The following is a 22,218-nucleotide window of genomic DNA, read 5'->3' on the forward strand; positions in this document are numbered from 1 at the left end:
ACAAAAAAACAGCTATCTAGCCGCGCGCTCACTCGCTCAGCATTCACACACACACACGCACAGTGGGACTGTGGGACAGTGGGACAGTGGGGCTGTGGGAGTGAGAGACGGCATGGTATAGACTATTTAATTCATTTCAAAAACTATTTCAAACAGAGAATAAGTAACACACTGAGAGGGAGCGGCAGAGGGTACGCACGTAATGGGAGCGAGTGCTCTGGCAAGCCTTTTAGCAATAGAAAATGGGTTAGGAAGACAATGAAAAAAGAGACGGCAGTGCAATTTAATCTTTTGCATTATTGCAAACTTTTCTTCTCTAACGACGCTATCATATAATTTTTAAATGCGGTTTCCATTTCACATAACTGTGCGTTTATATATGTTTTAATGGGATTACTAGACAGTAAGAAGAAGAAGAAGGAGACTTTTGTACTTGTGTCCAATTGAAATATAAATTTGACAATTGATTTTTGGAAAAACTTTGCTTCCAATTGATATTTTATTGCTTTTAAATTGATTTGGGGCGCAGAGAGAAGAAGGAGAATCATACAATTCGCAACCACTGTGCGGGCTATTACATAACCTCACAAGTAAACAAAAAGAACAACTCTTAATCTCGAAAATTGAGATTCAGTCTTCATCGAACAACTGATGATGTGCGAGCGCCTTTTCATTATGCCCATTCAGCTCATTTAGAACGAAAGTTTTTAATGGGGAGGAACGCGGAAAGGCGACTCAATTTAGGCATCATTCGATGTTAAATGGCGCTCTTTATGATCTAAAATTATGGGGCATTCGTGTGTCTCGATGGGTGGAGTGGTTGGGGGCCGCAAAAGTTCAATACGTATTGAATATGTTGCAAGCTCGCTTGCTGCTTTCCCTGCTACTCATCTCTCTCTCATTCTCTCGCTACTCTAAATCTTTGAGAACTAATTAATGAAAAAAACCTCCTTTGATTCACGCCGCTTTTAATTTAAAGAGTTTCATGCAATTAGTGAGAAACGCCTTAATCATCTATGAATGACCTGTGAGTTTGTTTTTTCTGCAATCAGTTACATGTCTGACTCCATTTTTGTTACAAAATTCGAAGAAAAAACTTTGTATGAATGTCACGAAATTTTTGAATTTAACGCTTTGACTGACTGATAGTGCTGCAAAATGCTCGCTGTTATCCGGTTATCGGCAACATGTTATCGATATGTTATATACTATCGGTGATAAATGTTGGCGGTGGATTTTAAGAATTTGAAATACATAACAATTTTTTTTTTCGGTGAATTGAATATGTTTATTCTGACTTCTTATCAGAGACTCAATAATTAAAAGTGCTTAATGCTTAAATATAAATATAGGTATATATATTAAATTACGTTTACTTGTTTGTGAAAAAAACTAAAAGTAGATGTAGCTTACATTTTAACGAATATGGCAAATGTTTGCTTCGATTTCGCATTCGATTTGATAACCATTCCGGAAAACCAGAAATGTAACAACCAATTGGAGGAGCTAGCTAAAGCTCAAGTCTTCTCGACTTTTGTTTAAAAGAAAATCTCAAAATTTGTAAGGCTTATATATATTTACAATGCACCATTCTGCAGGTCAGTCCATTCGGTTCCATTTAATTTCGATTTTTAAAGACATTCGTCGGTTTCTTCATTGCCCATGGAGACCAGGATCGCAGGTGGCGACAGATCCACGTCGAGCAGCTTCAATTGAGCATCTTCCTCGTCCAACGAATCCTTGCCGAGTCGTTGCTCCTGCATTTCAATATCCAGTGTGCCATGCTGTCGTTGAAACGATACCACAAATATAACCAACGAGATAATGATGAATATGACTGCTGTGCCAGAGCACAGAGCGATGATCAGGGTGGATCGACTGGTGGAGGATAGAGAGAGATGGGCAGTGCGCTCATCGGCCAAATTGCTATCAAAAGTCTGATCGGCGTCGTGAGGTGGATACGATACCAGTGGAGTGGCGGTGCCTGTGCTGTCATCTGCGCGATCAATACTCTCATCCTTAATTGCTTCCTCCTCCTCCTGCACCGTCTTTATGGTAGTTTCGTCATCATAAACAACATCCGTGCTTGATTCGGCTACATAATTCAACTCCGTGGTAGTTTTTACGGGACTATCGACAGAAATGGTTGTTTCCTCAGCCCGTTCTACTTCTTCAACTGCTGGAACAACGCTTTTATTATCACTTTCAACTGCATTTTCAGGCACCTCTGCTTCTGATGTTGCCTCGGTCTCCGTCGTCTCCGGCTCCACCTTTGGCTTCGGATCTGCCTCATCCGCTTCCGCAATAACCAACGGCTTGGGAGAGCTAAAAACTTCTGTTTCTGGTTGTGGATTCGCATCATTTACAATTATATTCTCCTCTATATTCGGCAAGTGAGTAACTGTGACCGACTCCAATAATGCATTTGTCTCCGGGTCTATTCTCCTTTCTTCCCGATTGAAATCGTCTTCGGCCTCTGGGACAACCGGCGGCTCAATCGGCAGAAGATCTTCGACTCCCTGCTTCTTGGTCACCTGATGTTTTGGCGGATCATACACATAAGTAGCCGGCGTAGTATACCTTAATTCAAAGTCCTTGTGCTGTTGCTCCAAGACCAATAAATTTGTTTTAGTGATGGGCTGCTCGGTTATAGCGCGATCCTCGTTGAAAATCACCGATACCAAGTCGCTGGTTATATTAGGCAACGGCCTCTGGCGACTCTCCGCAGTCGGACTATCGGAGGATGTTACCAATTTTGACCCTAATTCGGTTTCCGATCCTGTTTCTGGATTCTCAGTTGATTCCTCCTTGGCTACCGCAACGGTTTCCAATGTTTTGGCTTCACGTGAATTCGCAACTGCTGAGCATGAAATAGGATTAAATTTGGCATGTATTTTATATTGCAAACCTTACCCTCATCCCTGTTAGCATTGTCATCCCTATGGGTTACAATAATGTGTTCGGGAGTCATAGAATGCTCATCACGCCTTGCCAGGACAAAATCGAAAGCGCCCGCCTCGATTTCAGATTCCACTTCACTCTTCACAGCATCCCGTATGTCCTGCTCTAGTCCGCCTTCACTCAATGATCCAAAATTATCGTCCTCGAGGTCATCAGCCGAAGAGATGAACTGGAAATTTGTTAGATCCTGCTTCCCAGCCTCGGTGGTGTAGGGACTTTCTAGCTCCGCAGTCATGGTTGTGGACTCGACTAGAAGTAAGAAATTCGAAGGTAATCAGGTTATTGCAATATAACAAATGAAAGAAATAGTTATGCTAATGGCCCAATGGTTTCATTGATAAACTTGCCATTTAAGCCAAAATTTAACTAATTTTACGACCACTTTTTGTCCATGTTGCTACCCATTAGACTTTTTTGTATATGTCTTTGTGGCCACAGTTGGACGAGGCGGAAATTTGTATCGTGTCGTGGTTCATTCATAGCCACAGCCATTCGCTTGGGCTATCATCACTGTCATCACTTTGGGAACATTTTCTCACACATTTATTTACTAGCCGAGCCGCTCGGCTCCAAGTCCCAGGTCCATAGAATGAGCAACCCAAATTCTCGCCCGCGCCTCATAATTCAAAATGCGTCCAAGTGGCCAGTGATTAAAATTCCAAACACACAATATGACAAAAACAACAACAACGAATCGAGGAATCCCAAATTAGTAACACAATAAACAAACCAACGAGACCAGGCAACCCGCCCAGAAAAGTAGCTGACTTATTTATGAGTCGATATACCCATTCCTATGCCCATTTCATGTTCCTGTCCCGCACACGCAGCAAGATGCAACTGCATTCGTAGAAAAATATTAGAATTAGATGCTCTGCGTGAGATACATGTGTATCTTTCAGATATTCATGGGCCTCTGCCCCTGTCTCTGCCTCTGCCCGTCCCTTTCCATCCCATGACAATCCCCTGGGAACAATGGCAAGAAGCGTCCAAGTGTCTAAAGGTCTTAAAATGGGACAAAGCATGCCGCACAAATGAAAACAAAGGCACACAGCCACAGACGAATGAAAATGGCATTTAAAGAAAACAAAAGATATCGATTTTCCTTTCATATATGTACATGTGTGCGTGTAGCTGCTGCATTTCCAATTCCCTCCAGCTCCCAAATCCGGAGCAGTGTCATCTGTCAGTCCCTTAAAAATGTGTGCGTGTGCGTGTGTAAAAATTATATTTTATTTTTTAATCCAAATGGACTGATAATTTAAAGATGATACCACTTTTGGTCAACAGTGTGCGAGGGTGCACACCCTGAATCCCGCAAAGGGTGATACACAAAACTCGAAAATGTCATGTCATTTGATGCAATAACTTCTTGGCAACGAAAAGACAATAGTGCAACAGCCGACAGTTTGGGGTCGAGTCTTTAGGTCTACTCGGAATTCATTCATGTATTTGAGTTAGTAAGGCAACAAAGCTAGACTTTGTTTTATAATTGGGAGACCTTTGTGAATGACTTTCGCTTTCGAAAAGATTTAAACGGGTAGTTCGGATACTTCTGTGCGAGATGATCATAATAAAAACTCATGAGTCTTGCAACAATTTATAATCAATTAGGTCACTAGATACATATATGGATAATGGCAATTATAAATTATGAAAAGATAATCAAATTCGACAAACGATAATTTAAATAAAAACACCAACAACAAATAGTTACTCTGTTAATTGCTGTTGCAAAGGATCATAATTTCAAGATCCAAATTCATCTGACAATTTTCTAATTTCCGACACAATGAAAAATGAAATTAAATGATGCAGTTTTAAATTACGAAATATATCAAGCTTATATGACTTTATCAGCGGGTCAATCACCCTTAATGAAGTGGCCAACTGGATGCGCTCCTGTTATCTGACTCTTATCGCACAACTTGAACCCAGAGACCCATCCCAGGCCCGACTCCTACCCTGGCGACCGCATCAATTGCCATGTTACTAAACATTATTGAACTTTCGCACGCTTCTGTCTGCGAGTTCAATGGCAGTTAGAGGAACGGTTAAGAGGGCATTAATGTGACACCAAAATGCCCCCTTTTTGGGCTCCGCACATACACAAATATATCTATCTGTGGTTATTGCCCATGTCTTTTCCTCTTTGTGGCAGTGGCATAATTACGCCTGTTTTGAATTATGCCAACAAAAAGGCATGCAAGCAAAGAGAAGAAGCAACAGCAACGGGGCAGATAAATAAGTCAAAGGCCTGATGCGACCGCAACAACAGACTCTGCAAGTGATTACGACGACCACGACGACGACGACGAAAACGACAATCATGATGATGGAGATGCTGTTGCAGTTGCAATTGATGAAGTAGAGTTGGCGTGTCTGATACTTACAAGGCTCAGCTAAGCCAGTTGCCAGCATGAAGATTACAGCCAACAACACGAAAAACATTGACGACGACGGCAACGCCAACACTTTGTTGTTCCTGTTCCTGCTGCTGCTTGGGTTGATGTTGCAGCTGCCCAACGACGATGAACGATGCTGGCTCTTAGAAATGGCCATGACTGAATGACTGATCGATTGGTTTGCCTCTTCTTGTTTGACGATAAAAAAACAAGCAACAATCTAGAAAACTGGCCAGAAGGCACAAATACACACAGCGAGAAGAAGAGTGGCTGCTGTTGCTGCCACTGACACTGGTTGTTCTTCGTCTTTCACTTCAACTTCCACTTGCACTTTGATGCAAGAAAATATAAACCGAACCGAACGCGTTGGCCACTCGCAAAGAACTAAAGTTGAGAACGCGTGCGCTCTGGAATTTTGTTGTCAGCCGGCTTTTCTCTCTGTCTCGGTCACTCTCCCACACGCACTCTCTATCTCGCTCTTATTCTCATTCCCATTCTCTGTCCCTATCCCTGTCCCTGTTGCTGCCTGGTAGATCCATCAAATGGCTGCATTTTATTTGCTTTTGGGTAATAATAGGGCATGGGCAGGCAGGCATACGGCTTCTGCTTCTCCTTCTTCGGCTGCCGCCGTGGGGTTTATTTTCTAGATATAGAAATACAACTATAGACATAAACACAACTGCATGTGTTTTTTTTTTTTTTTTTTTTTTATAAATAGGGGGGAAAGCATTGAAAGCCGAGGTGTGGGACTTGGTATCGACCTTGGTTAGTGGTCACCGCACCGCACTAAAACCTACCCTATGCTCCGTATCCCTCTCGCGGAACCAACGCTGAAGTACTACTTCACGAGGGGGAGATGGCACGTATGCCTCGTCTAGAGTTTACCTAGAACTGAAGTTTTGGTTACGCTGGCGTTCAGCGCGACGCAAGGATTGCATGATGACTGCTGCCATGTGGCTAACAGCTAGCCAATTGTTTTGCGAGCTAAGTAGGATATCCATAAAGTCGTTGACTATAAATGGCCTCCCAATGCCTAGGCTTAGCTCTTCCCGTTCAGCAGAATATCTAGGACAGACAAACAGGACGTGTTCTGCGTCTTCTATATTCCCCGCACAGTGTGTGCAAAAGGGATCCGTCTCATGTTTAAACCTATGCAAGTAGGATTTAAAGCATCCATGTCCCGTCAGTAACTGTGTCAGATAGAAGTCAGTCTGACCATGTTTGCGATTAAGCCATGGCCGAATGTCGGGGAGAAGGCGCCTTGTCCAGCTCCCATGGTTTGAGTCACGCCATCTGCGTTGCCAGTTAGTCAGAGTCGTCTCTCTTCTAACTGGCGGCGGATCTCTATTTCTAGCCTCGTTAGCCAAGAGGTCTAGTGGGGCCATATCAGACAGCACCAAGGCGGCATCTTCGGAGACTGTCCTAAACGCGCATATGGTCCTGAGCGCGCATGTTCGGTACGACGATCTGCAGTCCCGGCTGTAGGTGGGGGATGACATCGCTGGTGCCCATATGGCGGCGGCATATAGGATGATGGACCTTACCACTGTCGAGATGAGCCATCTGCTCCGTTGCTTGGGGCCGCCGACGTTAGCCATGAGGCGAGTTATAGCTGACGTGGCCTTCGCAGCTTTATCTGCGGTATACTGCAGGTGGGCTTTGAATGTTAGCCTATGGTCCATCATGACTCCAAGATATTTAATGGCAGGCTTTGATGTTATTGAGCATCCGGCGACTTCGATCCTGGCTGTTTCCACTTTTTTCCTGCTGCTTATGAGCACGGCCTCGGTTTTGTGTGCGGCTATGGATAGTGAGTTTGCCTCCATCCATTCCAGGATCCTGAACACTGCTGCATTGGTGTTTTCTTCCGCTTGCTGTATATCCTTGGCCACAGTGACGATGGCGATGTCGTCCGCGAATCCCACTATGCGAGTGTCAGTTGGCATGTCCAATCGCAGGACAGTGTCGTACATAACATTCCACAATGTTGGCCCGATCACTGATCCTTGGGGTACTCCACCTGTGATGGTGTGTTTCCGTGGACCAGCTGCTGTGTCGTAGAGTAGCACCCGATCCCGGAAATAGCTGCATATCAGGTTAATTATGTACTCAGATATGTTTAATCGCTCTAGGGACGCGATAATGGAGTCCCAGCTGGCCGAATTAAAAGCATTCCGTACATCCAACGTTGATATAAGGCAGTATTTTTTGTTGCCGCCTTTCCAGCGTTGCCCTTCGATGGCTTTAGCGGCTATCTCTACCACCGAACTGATGGCGTTGATAGTGCTGCGTTTCCTCCTGAATCCGAACTGCCAGTCCGACAGTCCATGACGTTGCTCCAGTTCCTTCTCCAGTCTGTTGCAAATGATGCGCTCAAAAAGTTTCCCAATCACATCAAGCATACACAGGGGTCTGTATGCAGATGGGTCATCTGTTTTATCACCTTTGGGAAGTAGGACCAACCTTTGTAGCTTCCACCTCGTAGGGAACTCCCGTTGCAGCATGCATGTGTTGAAAAGTTCCACAAACGTCGACGCGTGTTTGCAAACTAGCAGTTTGATTACAAGAGCCGGGACCCCGTCCGGGCCCGGGGCCTTATGTACGTTTATCCTCTTCCCTGCTTCCACGACTTCACCAACATCTGTGAATATCGGTGCACATGGTGTTCCGCTCGCTGCTAAGTTCCTCGTCGGCCTTGAAGGGAATAGCGTTGCTACAATGTGACCCAACTTGGTTGGATCCGTTGGCATTATGCGCCTGGCGAGTTTGCCCATAACTAGTTTATAGGCAGTCCCATGTGGCTGCGCATCTGCATCTGCGCACAGCTTCTTCCAGCAGTCCGCTTTACTTCTCTTGATCTCCATATTCAGGTTGGCTCTTTTCCGTTTGTAGTCTGCAAGCAGCTCCGGAAACGTGGGCATTCTGCGGGCACGTTGCTGTCGTCGTCTGGCCTGATGACATTGCCTCCTGGCATCCGCAATCCTGGCATTCCACCAATGTACTGGCTTACATTTGTTGAGTCCATGCCGTTTGCGTATCATGGCTGCATCACATGCTCTACGAAGAATGTCGCCCATGTGGTTGGCCTGGGTGTCCGCGTCCGCGCTGCTGCTCCTTGTCCCTTGGGTCATCATGGTGAATAACGCTTCTTCGCTCAGCGTGCTTGGGGCCCAGCTGTAGAACGTCGTTGGTGTGTGTGCAGGTGGACAACTCTTGATAGAGCACACAATGGCGAAGTGGTCGCTGTGCGTGTAGATATCCGAAACTGCCCACTGCGCGCTGCGGGCTAGGCAGGGGCTAGCAAACGTGAGGTCGATCACGGAGCCTCTGCCAGCCTTATTGTAGGTGTGAGTGTTGCCTACGTTGAGCAGACTGATGTTGAGTGTGGCAAAAGCGTCCAGCAGGGCCCTGCCCCTTCTAGTGGTCCTTTGGCTACCCCATTCCGTTGCCCATGCATTGAAGTCGCCGGCTATGATGGTTGGCGTGTGGGTTCTGGCGTCCTCCACTAATCCATCCAGTATGCTGCAGAATTCGTCGATGTGTTTGCTCGGTGCTATGTAGCAGCTGTAGACATATACTCCATTGTACCTCGCCCTTACATATCCGTCCGCGCTGTGCTGATTCTCCAGATATGTCCTGCTGTTGCTCCAAATTGCCGCGCCATAACGGTGGTTTTGCGTCCAGCTGTGGTCCTGTATATGGGAATATGGCTCGCACAAGATTGAGAAATCTACTTTCAGGTCCCGCACAGTTTGTTTTAAGAGGTCCTGTGCCGACCTGCAGTGGTTTAGATTAAGCTGTAGAAACTTAATCCTTCCTATTACTGCCAGCCTCTACAAACAACGGGCAAGCTCTGCTGAGCGTGTTGTGCGCCGTATTGCTCCGCTTATGTCGTGTGCAAAGTATGCACGCTGCCTTCTGGTCACACTGCTTTGAAGCGTGATCCTTGCTACCGCAGTTGAAGCATAGCTTGGATGCGTCGTGCTTGCTTCTGCACCGAGCTGCTGTGTGCCCAAAGTCCAGACACTTGTAGCACCGTCTCGGCTCAGTCTTCAGGCGTACTCGGCATATGCACATGCCTACTCGTATTTTGCCCGCCTGCAGCAGCTTGTTCGCCAGATTCGGGTTCACCATCATTGTTGCGGTCTGTGTACCGCTGTACGCTTTCCGCATCTTTGGGTGACATTCTGCCGGCAACTGCATGTGTGTGTGTGTGTATTTGTCTGATAAGTGTAATGGACTAGCGCCAACTCTGATTCCAACATTTTTGCTTGGCTGTATGACGGGGCACTTCAGTTCCCATCCACATCCACATAGTCGTCAAGCTCCTCATTGTAGGTAGCCAATTCGCTTGCAGGCAAAACTTTTCTCGACCGGCTACCTCCACCTCTGCACTCGTAATTCTTGTATTGTTTATTGAGTACAATACAAAAAAAGCAAAGAAAATAATAATAAAAAGCTCCTCCAATACAAAAGAGAGCATAAACAATGAGATCAAACGAGTTGGACGAGCGTCATATGACAAATCATGAACAGGGCTAAATAAATATAATTTGATATAGATGCAAAGATATAGAGGTATCTTTCAACTATCAGATCGTTGATGATAGACTTTCGAAATTATCAAAACATCAATGATATGCCTTGTCATTCTGCCTGATCCTGCCAGTCAGAATGTTCAAAATGTCGCGTACTTGGGACTCGTTCGTAATCAGACTCTGCATCTGTCTACGGGGGTCGGTCGGACTTGCGATCGGTCTGGCAGAATGGCCAAATCAAATTTTCTCCGACGACAACAATTATCCATCCATCCATCCATCCATTGACGACGGCTGCTTGTATTTTACATATTTCTTTTTGTTATGTATGTATGTACCTACTCTTAGTTGTTATTGTTGGACTGATGCGGCTGCTGTAGGTATTCCCCTGCAGCATTTTCCATTACGTGAGTATGGCAAGTTGTCTGTCCACTGTGTTTATCTTTTATTGATTATGCCAGCAGGTACACACAGCCTCAGATTTGGCCTCAGCTCCAGCTCCAGCCTCATCCACCAGCCTCAGCCTCAGCCACATCCTAAATCGTGGCTAGGAAATTTGACTAATGTAAGCGCGCCTTTAAATTCAATTTAGTTGTTAAATATTTAGATTTTGTTTGCTGCAACAGGAAGGAATCAATTGGTTTCCCTTTGAGTAATAACGCTTAGTCATGACGAACTACTACAACGACGACGACGACAACAACGTTGGCCACTTCCTCTTCAGGGCGTCGCGACGGCACACAATGTTCCTTTTGTTGTCAACGTCAACGTCTAGGTGGGTGTGCGGATGTGTGTGTTTGTTGCTTTTTGCTTTTCAGCACCGTCAATTGGCATGCTTAGAGCAATCCAAGTCGTGGCTTATGACTCAGGCAGTCATAGGCGGGCAATACCTGGACCCTATCTCAATTGGTGTAATTAAAGCCACACCAGACAGGTAGACGGGTCTCTGGTCATGTCTGGCTAAGCTGACTTAGCTTGGGTTATAAACACATCAAGAAACAATTAGCGGGTGATTACTTTAACCCATCAGCCCAGCTGCAATCTGGGTGACAATCTGGCTGTGTGTGTGTGCGTTTTTCTTCTCTATCGGCCTTTACTATTTTCCCAGAGCTGCTTCAATCACTTTCGTTTTATGACCCCCCAACTGACTGGAAGAGCTGATAAGCAACACAAGCGATTACAATAGCCCACTCTGACTTCGATAAACAAGACGACGACGAGGAGGCCGCATGGCTGCCTGACCGGAAATCATATGCAAAGAGCCGCAGTGCTTCCAAAAAATATGCATACACTTTATCAAACAAAGAGAGCACTCAAAGTGAAAAGTAAAATGTCAACTCATTGTCGAGGGGAAAAGTTTAAACGGCCTTTGATTTGTGGCCGACATATCGACCCAAAATTTTGTATTCACATTTTAAGGCACTGCATTATGCAGAATCCGCTGCAGACGACTTCAAGTTCAAGCGAACTTTAATCACAAAAAGGGAGAGCATGTCGAAAGAGTCTATTGATTTACCCGAAAACATCGAAAGTCATTTAAAATATAGTCCAAATAAAGAAGTTGTTTTTAAGTATAGGATTAGCTTGTGTCTGTAATGAGATCTAACAAAAAGTAACTACACTTAGTTAGCTAATCTTGACTTGGCAGAATCCCTCATACAAATATTTACGTTGGATTGCATTGGTCAATATATACATACATACATATGTAGAGTATTAACTTAATTTCACTTTAATTTCTAGCCCCATTTTGCGATCTCTGGTATCAATAAGTACTCATCTTTTAAATCCAAGTAACAGATCGCCCTCCAGAATCAGAATCAGAATATATTAATTTGAATCGCTGAGTGTCTTGAAACTGAAAGTGCTTAGATTGAATTCGTTTCATAGAGCATTTGGAAGTACGTTGAAGAAACTTACATAACAAGGCCTTAACATATATACACATCGGTGGATATTGTTAAACAGAAAAACCAAAACAAACAAAGCAAGAAAATAATTTGGCAATAGAGTGCGAGCTGAAGTGTGGTTTATGGAGTGCTTGGGCCCATGTTACATAGAATCCATTAGCCCAAAGAGAAAAGAAAGTTAGGCCAAGCAATCGGCTTCCCCACCCCAGACAAGTCAAGCCAATTGGGTCGGGGGGTGCCCAAAACTATTTTGGGCAACAAGGCAAACAAGCCGCGAAAGATGCCCGTGGCCCCAATCCCGTTTAATTACTAGCACTCGTCTGTTTAATTGTCAAGGCTTGTAATCTGTTTACCCGACACTTTGTCGCACACGTCAAACACTTTGCGGATCTTTCACAATTAGCGTAAACTGTTTTAACGCTAAAATTGCATATAAAGCTATGTATGTACATACATATGTGGATATAGAAATGTATAACTGGCAAACCCGGCAAGTGGCACCGACTCACTTATTATGCGTAATGTATGTATGTTTGTTTGTCTGGGCCTTTACAACCCTTCTTGCGCCAGTTGGAGTTATTAAAATGCCATATAAAGAAATACACCGACTGCCCGACAGATCGACAGGCCGTCGGATTGTCGGACTACGTCAGCTATGAAAGCTCAGCTAACTGTATTTGACTGACTAGCCGCTTCACTGAATGAATTGCCAGCTGGAGAGGAGTGGGCGGGCAGCTGTACTTAGGCAGCGGGGGACGGTGTCGATTGTCTTTCAAGTACGTAAACATAAACACCAATAAACCTACAGGCACGAGTGTGTGCCATAGCATGTTGTGTGTTGTCTGTTGTGTCTGTCTGTGTGGCGCATGGAGCACTTCGGCAGCGGTTTTTGGGCCAGGCCACATCCTAAATAAGCAGCGTGCTGCCAACAACGAGCGACGTTTACGCTTACATTAGGCAACGGCCACGGAACGGCAACAGGTTATTGCAATTCAGCGAAAAGGTAGACAACTACGACGACAATGCGCCGAAAACGAACGCCGACGCCGAAGCACAATGGTCAACCTTGCCAATTTAGTACGCAAAATGACACCCGTGAAGAAAAGGGAAATTAAATTTCCTAAAGAACCCCAATTTTGACTCTCTCTAGTTGTGATTCCCAACATGTTTTAGCGTTACAATTCTAAGTTGGTAGGCAAAGTCTGTTCTAAACATACCAACAATAAATTACCAAATTATCAAGCCTAAAACGATTGAAACCCAATTCAAATTAAATTGATTTCAAATCTACCTCAAAAACATTACAAAACAGGAGGCGGAGAGTATTTTTCTATGCGAATTGATAATAAATGTCACATTTTGTTCATTCGATTGACCAAATCGACCACTGTGCGACGCCGACGCCAAAAATGTGTAAGCAACTCCCCAAAATACAAAAAGAAAAATAATAATAAAAAAAACAATACAAAAATTACCTACATATGTACATCTTTATATAGGTACTATATAGTATACACTGTCCCAAAGAAAATAAATTGTACATATATTAACATTACTTTCTCCAATTTCAATTGAAAGTGTTCTTGTTCGTTTCTTCTCTCTCCCTTTCTCTCTCTGCACTTCTCTTACTGTCTCTCGAGAATTGTTTACACTGTGCCCAATCTATTGCCAATCTCTCTAGATAATTGAAGAATTAGTATTTCTTTTGGTTTAGCCTAAAACTATATCCAATTCTCTGCTCTGAGTTCTGATTTGTGAGATCAAGAAAGTTAATATGAATAAAATTGTACATTGGTAGATAAGTTGATCAATGGTTATTCACAAATTGTTCACTCTACGAGTATAATGTGCGATCATTTGCTTTAATTGACGACAACAGTTTTGTTGCTCACTGTACACAGGTAAACTGACAATTTCGGGGTTTGTGTGTGCGTTTTAATTGTTGAAATTGGCATGGCATCATGCCAACTCATACACATTGGCAGATGGGGCTAGCATTCAATTTCAATTGTGTTATTATATTATGCACAGTGTACGATTTGACGCTTTCTTAAAGCCAGCTCGTTGGATGCGCCATGGCAACGGCATGCAGGTGGCAGCAGCAGCAGCAACAACAGCAGCAGCAGCTTGAGCGGCTGGAGCGTTTCTGGGATGGGGCATTGGGGCCGAGTTGAGCCGAGCCGGTTGAAGCGTGAGTAACAGCAGAAAGCCCTGCACAGTCGATAAAACACATTCGAAACGAACAGCAGCGGTAGCGGTATAATAATCAACGTAACGCTTACGATACGATACGCCGGCAATTGCAATACCAATTTTATTCCATTCATATTCATTCATGCGACTGTGAGACGGTGAACAACTGTGTGCTGGGCCTCGGCGGCTCATTTGTTTAGTCTGTGCCTGTGTCTGAGTCTGCGCCTGTGTCTGTTGTCTGCCTTTTGGCTTTCGGAAAGCTCTGCTGACTGGCAGCACTTTCTTTTCGTGCTCACCCGATCCTTTCTTCTGACTTCACTTGGCACTGGTGGCTTTCATTTTCGATCGATACCCCGACTCCCGACTACCGACCCTGCTTCGACCGGTTCAGCTTCTTCGATTGTCTGAGGCATTACTTAATCCATTCCAACACTGATGTAATCATAGTCCTGGTTAGCATGAGATTTCTGGGCCTGGATTTCGTCATGTTGGCATCGCTGCTGCTGCTGCAGGTGATGGCCAAACGACAGTCGCGCGAAATTATCATTACAGATGCGGTAGGTGGTTGCGGTGGTTTGCGATAGTGGGGGATAGTGATGGGAGAGGCCCAAACTCGAGGTGGGGTGTCTGATGAATTCCTAATGACTTGAATGTCACAACGCACGCGTCGCATGGCCTCCAAATGTCAAGCGATAAATGTGCCAACATTGTTTGGCGTGCGTCCGTTGTTGTTGTTATAGTTGTCTTCTTATTTTGTTTGTTTAATGTTTGCCAACACGAACTTCCTGCAGGTGCGACGCATTCAGCACGACGGCTACAATGTGGAGGAACACAGGGTGGCTACAAAGGATGGCTACGTGTTGACGCTGCACCGTATACCGCAGGTGGATCCGACCCACGGTCAGGTGCTTCGACGACCCGTTGTCTTTCTGCTCTCCGGCCTGTATGCCTCTTCGGATGTGTACGTAGTATTAATCAGAGATGCTTCCCACTTCCGCTCGCTGATTACATTCGTCTCTCTCTCCCTTTGTGTCTTCGCAGTTGGCTGTTAAACGGACGAGAAGATTCGCTAGCTTATCTATTATGGCGCGCCGGCTATGACGTTTGGCTTGGAAACAACAGAGGCAACATTTACTGCCGCCACAATCTGTGGATGAACACCACAGAGCGGGAGTTTTGGAATTTCAGCTGGCACGAGATGAGCGTCTACGACATGCCTGCCCAGATAGATTACATTCTGCGATCGAGCAGTGTGCCGAAAATGCATTTTGTGGGCATCTCGCAGGGTGGCACCGTGTTCCTGGTGCTAAACTCTATACTGCCGCAGTACAATGCTGTTTTCAAGACTGCCACACTCCTGGCCCCGGTGGCCTATGTGAGTAACACAAAGAGTGGATTGGCCAAGGTCATAGGGCCGATTCTGGGCACTCGCAATTATGTATCCAAAATGCTGGAGGGTGTTGAGATGTTCTCGACCAATAAGTTCTTTAAGAAATTCCTCTCCATGACCTGTCTGGAGAACGAGAAGCCCTTGGTCTGCATCACTCGGCTCTGGCCAGCCGTGGGCTACGACACTCGTTTTCTCAACAAGACTCTGCTGCCCGATCTAATGGCCAATTTCCCGGCAGGGGGCTCGGTGAAGCAATTGATGCACTACTTCCAGGGTTATGTGTCGACCAAGTTTCGACAGTACGACTATGGGCCAGAGCGCAACTGGCTGCACTATCAGCAGCTGGAGCCACCTGAATATGCTCTGGAAAATGTGACCACGCCCGTTACGATATTCTTCTCGGAGAACGATTATATTGTTGCCCCGGCCGACATTTGGAGGTTGGTGTCGCGTCTGCCAAACGTGGAGGCCGTATACAAAGTTCCCTGGAAGCGGTGGAACCACTTTGACTTCATCTGTGGACTGGGAGTTCGAGAATACATTTTCGACAACATCGTAATCTCCATGAATCGCTATGAGACGCGACGCCGCCGCTGACCGTCCTTTAGCAGGAGCACAACTAGAACGACTAACCAAGAGTGCCAAAAAACCATTTGAGAAACTGAATCTGCAGTTGTACCGACTGATTAAGTAATTTAGACTGTAGTCCTTTTTTTTATTATAACTTAGATCTAAGACTCTGATTACGATTTATTAAAAAATTCTTAGAGACTTCATTCTCTATCTGTCAGGCTTAAGCCAATGCTCTCGAACACTTAGATTGTGTCCCTACTAACTATAGTATTAACATATTATTTTGAGATAGCCCTGTCCATCTGTTTCTTTCACTTGAGAGCGCTCAGATTCTCATGGGTAGGTTAAACTATCACTTCCACTATCTCATCCAACTTTAGATCGTTTTTGAGGCTTATATGATTCCCCACTGAGCTGTTGGCAAAACAAATTAGAAATGTAAATTAAAGCGGAAACATCGAAGCATTGATGAATTCAAAATGAAAGATCCTTGAAACTTTCTGTTTTAAAAGCTTTCGACCCTAGCATGTTGTGGTTCAATTCTGTCCCTATATAAAGGTATCTTAGAGAAACAGCGTGTTAAGTAAAAAAATGAAATCCCACAGAAATAAAATGCGACGGAGATTTACGTCATTTCCAAAGTATAACGATCCCAAGGTTGCACTCGAATCTAATAAAGGATAATTAGGGAAATTATTATTACCCCTTTTACCACCAAAGCAGGATGAATTACAATTAACAATTACATTTTTACGTATTACACATTTCTGCACCGAGAAAAGAACCGAAAAGAAACGTATGTTTTGTAGGCCTATTTAGTTAAAATATTTACTTAGTACAGTACAGAGTTTACTTACCATAATATATTAAATTTGATTGCTTTTCATGGATAACTCTTTATATACCATGCACTCATAGGGTGACATTGACTATTGAATTGTATATGTAATGATCCTGAAGAAACCTTTTCAAAAAATCTGCCTAAACTCAAAAGTCTAATAATAGAGCTTGACATTTTGTCCTTTGTTGCTTCTGTTTTTATCTTAAAACATACATAATTTGCTACTTTTACTTGATAACATCTGTTGTTATAGTACTTTCCTCTCATGATCGAACGTCGTTAACTTTTGATTTAAATGATAGTCCACCTTACTCTTAACTGCTGCCCTAAGAAGTTGTTAATTCAGTTGTAGGTGGCTTGGGTTTGCTTGCAATCGGCTGAGTAGACATTGCAGACGTCTCAGTTGTAGCCCCCTTCGCTCCTCCATGTTAAGTTGCGTTATTTGACTAATGATTAGGCGAATCCTATACACGTGCTAGTGACGGCACTGGGAGTTCATAAATTAACCGATTCCGTTTTCTGTGTCAATCCTTCCAGTGTTAGTAGCTCTTCTTTCACTGCCTGCTGTTGTCCTCTGCTGTTGCTGGTTTTATTCTTAGTTGCTGAGAGAAAACTGGACAATAAATTTTAAAAGTTTTTATTATTGACAAAAGTCCAAAGTGTAATAATAATAATAAATCTCTAAAAAAATCAAACAAGAGTATAAAATTTGTGAAAAGTTGCATTCAGAAGGCTTTTCAACCTTTTTCAAATATTTTACAGTCTACGCTTTAATTCAATTCAATTTCGAAGAGTTCTGAGGCCTAGATACATTGTTGTGGCGTTTTTTCATTTAAGAGGAACATTTTTTTTTTTTTTTTTTTTTTTTTTTTATTTATTTAAGCGCTGAACCATACATACAAAAATAGTATCATAACAACACAAGTAGATGATATAAAAGGACCAAACCTCATTGGTACACCCAAGAGGACTATAAATATTATTATTGATGTTGGTTAGCTAATATTTTTGGCGAAGCCCTTTCTTTTTAGCCGTCTAAGAGGCCTGGCAGGTAGTAACCGTCTTGCGAGGATACTGCGGTGCCTATTAAGCCGGTCGCTATATCTGCTGGTCAAGAGGAACATTAAAAACATTTTAACTTGTCTTAAATGCATCAGCCCCAAGCAGTATGCAATACTTTTTGAGCTCAAAAAACAACGGACAACTCCAAAAAGAGGAACTGGAAAGAGTTCCATGCCACTGGGGACTGCAAAAAAAATCTGATATTGGTGCTTATTTTGGACGAGTTAAGATTCAGTGACTTAAATATACTTTAAAGGCTTTGATTTGTTAATAAATAATTCCAGATCTAGAGAAAGAGATAACAATAGTTAGTAATAGGTCACAAAAGACTGAAGAGCATGTCAAGTTCGAGATATAAACTTATAAAAGAAGATCGCAAATCTTCTCTATTTTATTTTTGATTAATTTAAACAATAAAATTAATGAGATACTCTCTTAATTAACTCACTTAGTTCAATACTTTATGGTCTCTGCAACAGGTGGGCGGATACTTATTTAGTGGAATAAGAGATATCGAAGGGAGACGAAACGATAGTGAACGATATATTATTTTGATGGAAATGTTATGTTCTCGATAAGCTGCTGTCGTGGGGTAAATTGCGAATGCAATTGTACAAGAGCTTGGTTTGAAATATCTAACTTTACGAGGGCTTAAATAACGTACTTATTAATTTTTATGTAATAAGTGCCGGCAAACGAAGATACATTTCGAAGATTTCTTTCTTTCTTTAAGATTTGAACATTAAATTCAAAGAGAACAGCGTCCAAGGGAAACCATTTTCCATCATAATGGCTTATGGTGTCCGTCTAAGCTTCAGTTGTTTGTTTTATTGAATATATTTGTTTATAATTACTAGTTCATTGGTGTTAACTAAGTAGAAAAGTTGCATCTTCTTGATAACTTTCAGTCTTCTCTATATTCTATCAGATGACTTAAGAAACGCTCCATATTTATAAGTATTCAACTATCTAAACTATCTATTTCAACTATGAAAAACTGAAAATTATTAATTTTTAAGTTAATTGTTGGGCTTTTGAGAAAGTGCAATGAACAATTACAAAAATTTGTAACACTTTCAGCAAGTTTGTTATTAAAATGTTGCTGACCAGCGCTTAGATGTGGAAAGAATAAGTCACAGCTTGATATACATGTGTCAAGAATTTCTTTATATTTACATTCGGTCTTCAATTTTGTTATTTATCAGATGAATTCAGATGTATATTTTACAATATTTACACAATTTGTTGTCTAATTGGGTGCAGGATAGGCAGAATAGGTGTCTATGTGGCGACGTAAGGCCAATGCCTTGGGGCTGACCACTGCATGGCTCAGAGTGGACAAAAGGGTTTTAGCCTTTGGATAGTCTTTCTGCATGGCCATGACAACGGCCAGATTGTAGCGCACCACATTCTGAGCTGCGTCGAGAGACTTGAGCTGCCAATCACGAGTCTCGAGATCGAAGGCATTGAGTGTTCCGACAAATGATGGGTCCAGGTGATCGCGCGCCTCGGTAGGCTTGTGCATCTGCATTAAGGCTTCGGCGGCGTACATGTGAGCCAGCAATCTGCGAGAGATGATCAATTAAAGTAAAAATTAGGGCACACTGAAAGTGGAAGTGGGACTAACTTGTGGGCATCCGACAAGCGTTCGCAGTGGAGCATTTGCTGGGCCATTTCCAAAGCTGTCACATAATCTTCAAGGCGCAGGGAGACGTAACTATGCGCAGCATAAATGGCGGCAAGCATATTCTCTAACGATTCTATACTTATTGGCTTCGATGGGTTGCAAAAATTATTGTCCTGCAAGTGTCGCCACGATTGCTGGTCCAGATCACTCTTCTGCTCTGGTGAATCCTCCGACGAAACTACAACATGAAAATTGGCCTTACAATGGTGAGTGAGTGTCAGGGCGTTTCGCAAGCACAGGGCAGCAAATTCTAATGTAAGCTCAGGCACAGCTGCCGACTGAGGACTGCAGAGAAAAAACCATTTTATTAATTTGGGCCAGGAAGTTGCTAGGGAAAACATCGTCTACATAGATATTTGTACATACGCATATTGCTTTTTCCTGGCATTGTGTTCGTTGGCAGGCAGAAATTGTCGCTCTTCCTCTTGCACTTTCTGTCCAAATAAGCGAAAAATAAATTAAAGTTTCATTCGGGTGAATGCCCCAATGGGGAAACTTACCACCTCATGTTCCATAATGCAGGCCTCCGCCATGCGCAGCCAAAGTCGAGGATTGTTGTGATATTGTTTGATTGGCACAAGAAAGCATTGGAACGCCTCCTTGGCACGCCGTAGATGAAGCATGGCAATTCCCAGATTGTACAGTATCTCGCAGGAGTGGGCCGAGCTCATGGTCTGCAGCGTTCTCTGCCTCAAATCGAAAGCCAACTGCTTATCAAAGTTGAGGGCATTCTGGAAGAACTTTGCCGCAATAGCGTAGTGACGCACTCTTAAATGGATGACGCCCATGTTGTTGGCAATGCAAGTGCTAAGGTGTGGAGTAATAGTACTGAAAGGGGTTCTCGATTAGCGCTTTTTTAAATACCTTAAAATGTATAGTTCTTACCTAGACTGAGTGCATTCATTGTTAATGCGCATCAATTGCTTTGCGGCCATTTGAAAATCCTTCATTATGTAGTACTGCTGCGCCTTGAGAGCTGCATATTCTGGACTGCCATCCTCAGTTACGAGAACGGGCTTGCGATTGAGGACGTGCGTCAGCAGCTGCAGTAGTTGCAAGCTAGTACCTTTGCTTCCCTCGTTACCCACACGAGCCACGACTGGATCAGCAGATCCCACAGTGGGGGCTGCAGCAGTAGCCTCCTCTGGGTTGCTGGCACTCGTGTTGTTGCTGCTGCTGCTGCTGCTAGTGTTGGTGGTAGTGACAATAGTTGGAGCACTGGATACTAAATTGAGTTTGTATTGTAAGTGGTCCAGAAACGCCTCGGCGCGATTCAATTGATTAGTAGCCAAAAGCAGTTGCAGTTGCAATGTGGCCACCAGGGCCAAAATGCTCTTCTCCAAGGCCTCCAGACGACCCACCAATGGAGACAACTTTTCCAAGGCGGTTGCATACATGTGCCGATGGTAGTAGATGACTGCCTTGTTGTAGCGTGCTACCGTTGCAGCACTACCCCCACCCCCATGTTTCAGTGACAAGCCAACACTTACTCCATCGCTGCCACTGGCCACGGAGCCAGAGCCAGAGCCAGTCACAGGCTTGACGTCTAGAACCAATTCTTCTAAATCCTGCAACAAGGTAGCGTGCTGGGTGCACCCGCTCTTGTAATAGTTAACTACTGCCCTGTTGTGCCGTAAAATGGGTCTGCTGCTTTCTCCCTTGGACTCCAGCTGCTGCAGAAGTTCCAGGCAGCGGTCGTATTCGTTGCTGCAAGAACAGGAAGAACAGAATAAAGTCAGCCGGATGGCCTGAAGTGGAGCTCCATGTGGAGCTTGTCTTACTTGTTAAACTGCTCATGGGCTTGGCACAGCAGGCTGTAGTTTTCATCTTCATTTTGGGTTCTCGTTGTCTCCGCAAAATCCATGCGGGCCAGGGGCTGCTTTTACAAAACTAGCAAAACGTGTAAATATGCAAAAATATGCGATCAAAATATATACATATGCGACTCGACTCGTTTTAATAAATAATTTTTAATAATTGTAAATAATATTAACGAAATTAATAAACATATTCGAATATATTGACGTATTAAAAGTTGTTTTTTAATTTTGTAATGTATTTTTTTTTAAATTGCACCACAAAAAGTGAATACCCTACGAATACCCTTTTCGAACCACACCGAACATCGAACTTCGAACCATTGAGGCGAACTGCAACAGATGAGCCCAACTCCAACCGATGAGCCCAACCGATGAGGCGAACTCCAACATTTTGTTTGACGTTGAAACAACGCGTGAGTAAACCACTCGAACAATACTCACGAACTCAAACATGTTCGAGCGGCTTACTCACGCTTTTTTTCAACGTCGAACTCGAACATTCGTCATAAATCGCTGGGCCGCGAATAAGGTAACACTGGAAAAAGAGCAATATGGCCACACTAGAGCTGGAAAAAACATCGATGGTACTATCGAGACATCGATGTTTTAGTATTTTTATAAAACATCGATGCTTGGCCAGCACTATCGATGTTTTAATTTAATTTAAGGAATGCCTGACACGTACGATAACCAGAATTGCCACCATTATCGATCCTCGATTTAAAAAAGATGGCTTTTTGTCAGCATTAAATGCCAGGAAGAATTGTCCATTGAAATCTCAAAACTCAAGCAAACTCCTCAACCAACGCCACCAACAACAAGGAAGGAAAAGATGCAA

General features: G+C 43.6%; 3 protein-coding genes across 6 annotated transcripts; 1 reads left to right on the forward strand and 2 right to left on the reverse strand.

The window, feature by feature from the left end:
* Window positions 1-1,505: 1,505 nt before the first annotated feature.
* On the reverse strand, window positions 1,506-5,546 carry Dtg (Dpp target gene). Of its 2 annotated transcripts, none has more exons than XM_068297608.1 (3): window positions 5,355-5,546; window positions 2,914-3,210; window positions 1,506-2,857 (listed from the first exon to the last, which is right to left on the reverse strand). In XM_068297608.1, exons 1-3 carry the CDS (start codon window positions 5,521-5,523, stop codon window positions 1,632-1,634), a joined length of 1,692 nt encoding a protein of 563 aa, XP_068153709.1. In that variant the 5' UTR covers window positions 5,524-5,546; the 3' UTR covers window positions 1,506-1,631. The 2 variants fall into 2 exon arrangements, with proteins under 2 accessions (XP_068153709.1, XP_068153710.1); XM_068297609.1 differs by lacking the exon at window positions 5,355-5,546 and adding an exon at window positions 3,501-3,557.
* Window positions 5,547-14,465: 8,919 nt separating this feature from the next.
* On the forward strand, window positions 14,466-15,994 carry LOC137582294 (lipase 3). The gene is made up of 3 exons (XM_068296774.1): window positions 14,466-14,564; window positions 14,799-14,968; window positions 15,049-15,994. Exons 1-3 carry the CDS (start codon window positions 14,466-14,468, stop codon window positions 15,992-15,994), a joined length of 1,215 nt encoding a protein of 404 aa, XP_068152875.1.
* Window positions 15,995-19,019: 3,025 nt separating this feature from the next.
* Not10 (CCR4-NOT transcription complex subunit 10) lies at window positions 19,020-21,688 on the reverse strand. Of its 3 annotated transcripts, none has more exons than XM_068297295.1 (7): window positions 21,653-21,688; window positions 21,342-21,450; window positions 20,446-21,267; window positions 20,061-20,388; window positions 19,927-19,994; window positions 19,501-19,845; window positions 19,020-19,438 (listed from the first exon to the last, which is right to left on the reverse strand). In XM_068297295.1, the coding sequence occupies exons 2-7, from the start codon at window positions 21,422-21,424 to the stop codon at window positions 19,123-19,125; spliced, it is 1,962 nt and encodes a 653-aa protein (XP_068153396.1). In that variant the 5' UTR covers window positions 21,425-21,450; window positions 21,653-21,688; the 3' UTR covers window positions 19,020-19,122. The 3 variants fall into 3 exon arrangements, with proteins under 3 accessions (XP_068153396.1, XP_068153397.1, XP_068153395.1); XM_068297296.1 differs by having other exon boundaries at window positions 21,664-21,679; XM_068297294.1 differs by lacking the exon at window positions 21,653-21,688 and having other exon boundaries at window positions 21,342-21,623.
* Window positions 21,689-22,218: the final 530 nt, after the last annotated feature.

The sequence above is a fragment of the Drosophila tropicalis genome, unplaced genomic scaffold, assembly GCF_018151085.1.
Source record: "Drosophila tropicalis isolate 14030-0801.00 unplaced genomic scaffold, ASM1815108v1 contig_859, whole genome shotgun sequence".
NCBI classification, from domain to species: Eukaryota; Metazoa; Arthropoda; class Insecta; order Diptera; family Drosophilidae; genus Drosophila; species Drosophila tropicalis.

Excerpts from the sequence above, each read along its gene's own strand:
- Dtg (XM_068297608.1), bottom strand. The coding sequence starts at position 5,523 with ATGGCCATTTCTAAGAGCCAGCATCGTTCATCGTCGTTGGGCAGCTGC. Across the intron at positions 3,211-5,354 it reads AACTGGCTTAGCTGAGCCTT|TCGAGTCCACAACCATGACT; the intron begins GTAAGTATCAGA and ends TCTTACTTCTAG. Across the intron at positions 2,858-2,913 it reads CAATGCTAACAGGGATGAGG|TTGCGAATTCACGTGAAGCC; the intron begins GTAAGGTTTGCA and ends CATGCTCAGCAG.
- LOC137582294 (XM_068296774.1), top strand. The coding sequence starts at position 14,466 with ATGAGATTTCTGGGCCTGGATTTCGTCATGTTGGCATCGCTGCTGCTG. Across the intron at positions 14,565-14,798 it reads AAATTATCATTACAGATGCG|GTGCGACGCATTCAGCACGA; the intron begins GTAGGTGGTTGC and ends AACTTCCTGCAG. Across the intron at positions 14,969-15,048 it reads CTGTATGCCTCTTCGGATGT|TTGGCTGTTAAACGGACGAG; the intron begins GTACGTAGTATT and ends GTGTCTTCGCAG.
- Not10 (XM_068297295.1), bottom strand. The coding sequence starts at position 21,424 with ATGGATTTTGCGGAGACAACGAGAACCCAAAATGAAGATGAAAACTAC. Across the intron at positions 20,389-20,445 it reads AATGAATGCACTCAGTCTAG|TACTATTACTCCACACCTTA; the intron begins GTAAGAACTATA and ends AACCCCTTTCAG. Across the intron at positions 19,846-19,926 it reads GCCAGGAAAAAGCAATATGC|TCCTCAGTCGGCAGCTGTGC; the intron begins GTATGTACAAAT and ends TTTTCTCTGCAG.